Source organism: Benincasa hispida, chromosome 2 (genome assembly GCF_027475165.1).
Source record: "Benincasa hispida cultivar pf3 chromosome 2, pf3_genome.v1.1, whole genome shotgun sequence".
Taxonomy (NCBI): Eukaryota; Viridiplantae; Streptophyta; class Magnoliopsida; order Cucurbitales; family Cucurbitaceae; genus Benincasa; species Benincasa hispida.
In genome coordinates, this window is record NC_143479.1 from 27,967,522 (window position 1) to 27,976,373 (window position 8,852).

At 34.0% G+C, this 8,852-nt stretch overlaps 1 protein-coding gene across 1 annotated transcript; it reads left to right on the plus strand.

Annotated features, from left to right (window-relative positions):
- The first annotated feature begins 409 nt into the window (after nt 1-409).
- LOC120071572 (kinesin-like protein KIN-13B) lies at nt 410-5,790 on the plus strand. Its single transcript, XM_039023911.2, has 12 exons — nt 410-868; nt 952-1,143; nt 1,980-2,132; nt 2,826-2,933; nt 3,054-3,131; nt 3,212-3,293; nt 3,571-3,730; nt 3,805-4,107; nt 4,200-4,418; nt 4,493-4,973; nt 5,059-5,124; nt 5,210-5,790. Exons 1-12 carry the CDS (start codon nt 740-742, stop codon nt 5,387-5,389), a joined length of 2,151 nt encoding a protein of 716 aa, XP_038879839.1. The 5' UTR covers nt 410-739; the 3' UTR covers nt 5,390-5,790.
- Nucleotides 5,791-8,852: the final 3,062 nt, after the last annotated feature.

The following is an 8,852-nucleotide window of genomic DNA, read 5'->3' on the forward strand; positions in this document are numbered from 1 at the left end:
TTTATGGAAGTATCACAAAATCCAACAAATTTTACTTTGTGGAGGAAATCGAACTTCAACAAATTTTTGACGAAGAAGCATATTTATAGTTTAAATAGTGACCATTCGAGTAGTCATGTCTCTTATTCAAATGGATTAATATTTAAAAAGATACATTCATTCATAAAAGAATGTAATTCACATAATAATGTTAAAAAATAGTTACATAGTATTTATTCCAACAATAAAATCTAAACATTTAAATCACATTTATTATTCATACATGTAAAACAATATCTAGAGTGAAAGTAATTTTTAAAAGTATATATATATATATATATATTTACTGCGGTTAGATAATTTATTTGGAATATTATTGGGGGTTGAAAAGTTGCAAACATGCAGACCCCGCCACTCCCCGGTCTCCCTCATTCAAAATCGCGTGAACTACACTCGCCCTCCCCTTAAAGTCTTCTCTCTCTTCGGCGACTGACTGACTATTATTTTCATATTTGCGTACTCTCTTTTTTTATTCTCTCTTCACTGTCCACCGCCCACATACCCTCTCCTTCCTCCCTTTCTCTTCGTTTTCAAACTTTGAATTTCAATTCAATTCATTTCTCATCGCCTTCCCACTTCTCTGTTTCTTCCACCTCTCAAATTTCCCAAAGCAAACCCCACTCCGATTATCCCAATCCCCTTTTACTCTGTTTTCTGTCTCATACTCCACTTTTCACTACTGGGTTTCGCCCAACAAAGGATGAACGCGGCCGGGAGACAGATTTCAAGATCTAATCCGGTGGTGCACCACCAACGGCAGCATTCCGACACTGCTTTTGATGCCCTTTGCTCTTATGGAAGATGGGCTCAGACCTCTAATCTCTCTCATGTACACTCCTGATTGTTTGCTTCTTTCTATTCCCTTTTCTTGTACATACTGTGTTTCTCATTTACCTTTTTTTGGGGCCTTAGGATTTTGGGTCGAGGGCAAACAGGGGAATGCAGAGGAGTTTCAACGATCTTGGCTCGGCTGATGCTTTGACGCCACAGGCTCGGTCCCGCTCCTCGAGCATGAGGAAGAATGCGGATGAGATGTTCCTTCCCAGTCATTACAGCCCTGGTCTCCTCGATCTTCATGCTTTCGATACTGAATTGCTTCCCGAGGTTGGGTCTGTTTCTTTACTTTACTCTTTTCTCCTATTGTTTTGAATTCCCGTAGTTTACGGATGCCGCTGTGTCATTTGTTAATGTGGGTGTGTTTTGATGGCTTCTTTGCCTTTTGGATCCAGGGGTCTTTCTCGTTTCTTACTTAACCAGACAGTTGAAATTTTCTCTTCTCTCTCTTTGATTATTGGAGATGAGATACATCCCCTGCTTCTTACCGCAGAATTTCAATACCATGAAGTGGAAGTTTAAGAGCATTCTTTGTTCAGTGTTTAATCCATTTTTTTTCAATTTACATTGCTTGTATCCCTGTAATTGAATATAGGAGACATGGGTGCTCGCTAAATCTTTTCAAATTTGATTCCAATTCGAGTCAATTTAATCATATAATTTAGGGATGGGAATTGGGAATTGTGGTTCCAGTTTGCTTCCTCTTCGTTCTAATAAGTTTGTACGAATTAAAACTTAGATTAATTCGAAGAGAATATAGTGAATGGATGCTTTTGATTGAATCAGATTTGATCACATGGTATGTATGATTCCTAAATCTAATAAAATAATAACCTCATTTCTTAAGTTAATTATTGCTGCACCAACTCCTAATGTTCAAAATCCTTTGCGTTTATAACATGATGAATATCCAATTTTCTTTTATTGTTAATATGATTGCTATTATCAATATTTGCTTTAGTATCATTCTAGATGCAGAATCATGGACTGGAATGGCATCCAGTGGGGGAGATCTATCCTTTAAATTTTCATGTCATCTGATTCGACAAATTATTTATCTTGTTTAAGGCTTCATTTTTACTCCATCATTTACTTCACTTTGTCAGACCACTTTTCGTAAAAGTCTGGATGATTCGGAGCCATTTTTTGCTGCAAGTAAGCTGCCTAACAGGCCTGGGGGTGCATCCGACAACAATCTTCTCAAAAGCGTCTCAGTTGACAGGGAAAGAACCAACAATGTTGCTAAGATCAAAGTGGTGGTATGTCTCTTCTGTACCATCTTAATTCCCTTTAACTCCCAAAGAAGCAAGTAAAAAGCCAAGTCTTTCCTTTAAGGCTCTCATTTGCCCTTGCTTGTCACTCCAACTCATCTAGGATCGAGGAGGAACAAGAAAAGAAAAGAAAAGAAAAGAAAGAACTTGAACTGCTGCAGTTGTACTGAAGATTATTAGTGCCTTCTCCAAAGTACCTTTTTTTCCTCTACGTGATATAAGCATGAAAAGAGTTGAAGAATTATCTTTTTTGTTGTATAAAACGTTTTGTAGATGGGAAATTTTTTTGTGGTCTTTAGGTGAAAATACTAATGCTCCATTTCATAATCATTTCATTTTTTATTTTTGGTTTTTGAAAATTAAGTCAATTTTCTCTCAATTTCTTATAATGGTTAGCATCTTTCCTAAGTACAAGAATTGAATTTCTTGGTCAAATTTCAATAACAAAAAAGTTTTTAAAAACTTTTTTTTTTAGTTTTCCAAATTTGGCTTAGTTTTTTAAAACATCGGTAAAAAGTTGATAACAAAATAAAAAATTTTCAAAAATCCAAAAACCAAATGGTTACCAAACAGGGCCTAAAATGTGCGTGTCACATGTTGATAGACCGTTGGAGAGTTGTGGTGGTCTACCTTTCCTCGTTGAATTGAATCCATTATATTTTATAATTTTCTTCATTACAGGTTCGCAAGAGACCGCTAAATAAAAAGGAAATGACAAAGAAAGAAGAAGATATAATCACAATTGAGCGAATGTCAAATTCCCTGACAGTTCATGAAACGAAATTTAAAGTAAGTGTGATCAATAATCATGATCATCTAATTTCAATAGCAACATGCTGTGTATGAATTGCAAGTGAGTAAGCCAGAAAGGGTTTCTTTTCTCTCTCCTAAAAAGTATTGCATCTGCAGGTTGACTTGACAGAGTATATTGAGAAACACGAATTTGTTTTTGATGCGGTATTGCATGAAGGTGTTTCAAATGATGAAGTAAGTACAAGACTTGGATGAGTACCATTTTGAAATGAAAATTTTATTTGATTTCTAAATATTCTCTTTTGTTGTTGCAGTTATATTCGGAAACTGTGGAACCCATAGTTCCGCTTATTTTTAACCGAACAAAAGCTACTTGCTTTGCTTATGGGCAAACAGGCAAGGTTTCAAATTTTCGTGCAATTTTGTATACGGGTGTTAGAACCATGAGATGCTATATGAACATGTGTAGAGGAATGTATAAACCTAATAGACATAGATCAGCATCTGCTTTTAATGATTTTTTCATGGATGGCTGCCTAAAATATTTCCACAATTCCGTCAAATAGATTACTCGTGGTAAAAGTATCTGTTCGTGCTCTTGTTTATTGTGTTTCTTCTCCACTTTGTTTATGCCAGTATACTTAACTTGAAATATATTTATATGTTTGTTCAGGTAGTGGAAAAACATACACTATGCAACCATTGCCTTTAAAGGCGTCTGAAGACATTCTAAGATTAGTGCACCACACTCACCGGAACCAGGGTTTCCAATTATTTGTCAGCTTCTTTGAGATATATGGTGGGAAAGTTTTTGATCTCCTCAACGAAAGGAAGTAAGTTCCATTGAGATTGTAGCAGAAAATGTATGAATTCAGTTCATTTTCTTGAATTTATCATCATCATGCAGAAAGCTTTTCATGAGGGAAGATGGGAAGCAACAAGTATGCATTGTGGGGTTGCAAGAATACAAAGTGTCGAATGTTGAGACAATCAAGGAATTGATTGAGCGGGGAAATGCCACAAGAAGCACTGGTACAACTGGTGCAAATGAAGAATCCTCTAGATCACATGCTATACTTCAGCTTTGTGTTAAGAGATCAGTAGATAGTTCGGAAACAAAGCCAGCTCGACTTGTAGGAAAGCTGTCTTTTATTGACCTTGCTGGAAGTGAACGTGGTGCTGATACTACAGATAATGATAAACAGACAAGGTCTGAGACTCTGAATTTCCTTCGGAAGTTGGAGTTTTCGTTTACACTCCCTCTCTTCTCTTGTGATTGACTTGAAAATATTTGTGTTGCAGAATGGAAGGTGCGGAAATCAACAAAAGTTTGCTAGCTCTCAAAGAATGCATTAGAGCTCTTGACAATGATCAGGGTCACATTCCTTTCAGAGGCAGTAAATTAACTGAAGTTCTTAGAGATTCATTTGTTGGAGATTCACGCACTGTTATGATATCGTGTATATCACCAAGCTCGGGATCATGTGAACACACTCTCAACACATTAAGATATGCTGACAGGTGAGTTCTTTTCTGAGGTATTACAATTGTATATTCCATGATCTATTAAATATGTTTTATGATTGTCCCCTCAGGGTAAAGAGTCTATCTAAAGGGAACAACACAAGGCGGGATCCTTTATATTCATCATCAAATCTTCGAGAATCAACAGCTTCTTTGTTGTCTTCCTCGCTACCCACCGAGCCATCCTATGAGGATAACAGAACTTATTTACCAAACGACAAGAATAGATTTGGTTGGTCCAAACAGAATGAAAGGGAAGGTACTCCACCATTGAACGTTGAACGTGTTCCTAGCAACAGGGCAGACATAACTTTGCCTCATCACAAAAGTCAGCGAAGTTTTCAAGATGACTTCACTGTAGATGATATTGGTTACCCAGAGCAACAGTATGAACAGGAGAAATCATCACGGATGAACACTAAAATAACTGAAACTCGACAAGTGCCAGGCTTTATCGACCAGAAGAAAACAAGTAATGAAACAAACCGAAGGGATATACCCGATTTCGAGATCGACTCTCATTCGGATGATGACCTTGATGCCCTTTTAAAGGTAATAATGTTGTGAATATTGAGCACCAGACTTTCACAGCAATCCTCCAACTGTTAATGACATCCTACCACTGTCTTTATATTAGGAAGAAGAAAATCTTGTTACTGCTCATAGGAGACAGGTGGAGCAGACAATCGACATTGTTCGAGAGGTTTGCAATCTCTTTTTATTGTATATGTTATAAGCCACATTTGGGGCTGTTAAGACCTTGTGTAATCTTGCCTGCATATATGCAGGAAATGAACTTGCTTGTTGAAGCTGACCAACCCGGAAGCCATTTAGATGACTACATCCATAAATTAAATGTTATTCTATCACAGAAGGCCACAAGTATTTTTCAGCTGCAGGCTCAGTTGGCTCAATTTCAGAAACGTTTGGATGAATACAATGTTTTGGTGGCACCCTCCACCAACTGAAACAAACCTAGAACCAGACGCTTCCCATTTTTTCCTCCAAAATCTTCTTTTGCACAGGCCCGAGGGAGCTGGTTGATCGAAGTTAATTAATATTGATAGGAAATGGTTCAGACGTGCGCGTGTGATCGATAAATGACCAAGTTTTACCCTCAGAGGTGGTTTCAGTTTTCTTTGATTGTACAGAAGATTTGTTTCCTGTCTATAGTGTTTTGTATTAATGGATGTTTCTCTCCCTCCGAGCTGCTGCTGCTGCTGCTATTATGAGCAACAATCAAGAAAACTAATACAGATTCTTCTGTTTACCTTTCCACATCCGGAAGCTAAAAGTAACTTGCTTTTGCAATTTCTGTTTGATCTTATAAACGATTGTTGGCATGATTAAATCATCTCATTTTATCCAAGTTTTCTTCTTTCTTTTTACAATATTACATTATAGATGCTAAGTTTGACTTTGAACCTATAAATTACAAGGGAAAAAAAATCTCTTCAAACTTTGCTGGGTCAAAATTGTACTTATTCTTTCAAAAGTTGCACAGTTAGCCTGTCTTTAATGATTGTTTTAAAGTTATCTCTTGGGTATAACTTTATTAGAGGACGTTTGACGTGCAGAGTTGAGTTGAGATGAGTTAATAATTATTATAGGAGGAGAGTTGATGCGAATAACGAGATAAGAAATGTGAGTTAACACGAATAACGAGGTAATAAATCTCTTAAATAATTGGTGAACCAAACGATGGGTGGGTTTTTTTTACCCACCCAACTCAACCCAATTTGGGGGGCCAAACAGTGACATTTGTTATATTTGAAAATATTCTTTTTTTTTTTTTTAATAGATGACATAGTTTTGAGTTAATTTTTGTAATTTAACCCGGAGAATATTATGTTACTTGGAATTTATTAAAGAAACATGAAGTTTCATCCAAAAACTAATTCTCAAAATATCTCCTTGAGATGATGTTTCTTTGGATTCACCATTCTTGAATTGGATGTAATATCCATTTGGACTTTATGGTTTATTGATATCATATTAGAGAAATATAATGTTCGATTTCAAAATCATTAGGCAAAAAGATGAGTAGTCCGTATATTTTTATAAAGATAATAAGGTTTCTTTGTTTTTTTTCAACGTAGATCCTCGACAGAAGTGACGATTTACCTTTTCAATCAAGTTGAAAAACAAATGTTTAGTTTTGTCTCTCTCTACAGACATGTCTTTTATGGACATCTTTAGTAAGAAAAAACCAGAAGGTTATACTTTAAGATTCTGAAACCTTTCCTTAATTTCATTATTTAAAGATTTTTTAAGGCATGTTCTCAAAATCCTCTTGTGGATTTTGCTTAACCAACCTGACAATAATGAAAGCTGCTGAGTGAATTTAATGGAATTAATAAATGAAGTCGGTTAATTAGGTGGAAAATCAGTCACATGGGACAGTGAAAAAAAATACAATATTCGACTCATGAAGATCTCAAAATGTCTATATGCAAATAAATTGGCAAATGTTTTAAAGTTGTTTATCAAACTTAGACCTTAAGCAAAACATAGACAAGCTTTTTAATCAGTTGTTTTGTTTCTTGATATTGTCTCTAATCACCAAAACCAGCCAATCAGAGACTAAATCAATCTACTTCACTATCGGGATTGGTTCAATCTTTGACTATAATGACACAGAAGAGTCTGGATTAATTTCATTTCATACATCTCCTAGAATTTGCAAGAAGGTTGTTAAGAAATATAAACCTATTTTCCTTCCTAAATTTAATTTCCTTTATCCTTGTTTTTTTTTTTTTTTTTAATTTGATTGAATGATATAATTATCGTATTCAATTTTTGTTTTGGTCCCTGTCATGTCTATTACAAAATTTGTCCCATTACAAGATTTGAAAGATTGTGTCTATACTTCATTAACAATTATTTTCATCTACGAGTATTAAATAGATAAGATTCACTTACTAATAATTACTTTATTTAACTTATGCCCCACCAAGAAAAGAGAGACTTTATTTTCTCTTGTAGTTCTTGAGTCGACTGAAAGATTGAAAGATTTACTTATACTGTTGTGATACCGAATCGACTGCACTTTGATGCTTAAATTAGTACAGAAAATATATAGTTCATCTAAGCACAAAGAGTAAGATTAGAGTTCTCCTTTGGAGTTTACGTACTACTTTCTCTTGAGATTTATAATGCCCTTCCTTTGGCACTCGGTGGTACATGTAACACCAACAATGTCAAAGGTAGATTACAATCTTCAAGGTTGCAAAGCACTAGACTGAGTAACTTGGTTGTTTCTTGATTAAGATATTTCTTTTGGTTTGGTTGATGAGGCCAGGTGCCAAAGTTCTGACTTTTCCCTTTTGAATGTGCGTTTTTTCATGTCGCTTCCCAATTTCCTTGAACTTTGACCCATCCATAGGTTATGGGTCTTGTTTCGATAGTGTGCTTTTGAAAAGTATAATTTTTTCTTTTTAATAAAAATCAAAACTAAATTTGTTTAGTTTCTAAAAGTTTGAAGGGCTTCTTTCTAACTTTTTTTCCTTACAAAAGATAAAACCTTAAACCCTAGAAATAAGAACCAAAGTAACTTTTAATTAACAAGGTGAGAGTCTAGTAGATCGAATCTTCAATCTTCAAGGTGGGTAAATCATTATTATTATTAACGAAGGAATCTATTGATTGATAAGATCACATGGTAGAGTTCTTTTCTATCGAATATTAAAGTATTAAAATATTAAGTCTTTAGCTTAGCCATAATGTAGGAGAGATATTGGATAATTGAAAAGTTTAGTTACTAATTCCAAATTATTTAGGCTCGTTTGGTAAACATTTCGTTTTCTGTTTTTGTTTTTAAAAAATTAAGTCTATATCCTTCCTATTTTTTATCATGATTTACATTTTTTTTTAAGTATAATGGTTAAATTCTTAACCAAATTTTTAAAAGCTACTTTTTTAAGTTTTCAAATTTAGGTTTAGTTTTTTAAATCATTGGTAAAAGTAGATAGCAAATAAAGAAATTTGGAAGTGTAAATAGTGTTTATAAGTTTAATTTAAAAAATTAAAAACAAAAAACAAAATAATTACTGAACGAAGTCTTAATTATTTGTCATTATAAATAGTTAAGGGTTCTGTAAAAAGATGTTTTTTAAAAATTATATTTGAAAAAATAGTCTTTATTTTTAAAGAGACGTCTCTCAATTATTAGAAATGAATTTCTCTTGTTTTAACCATAAATTTGATGTAATATCTAAACTCGTTCCATCAAACTAGGCATTTATAATAATAAAAAAAAAGTATTTTACACCATTAAGAACAATATCACTCTTTCAAAATTGCAAATAAACATTAAAAAAAAAAAGTATTAGAATACCAACAAGACCAATATGAATAGAAATAGCCAAAAAAAATATATATATATTAAAAAGAAATACCAAAATTACGTCAATCTATGACTTAAAAGAAGTA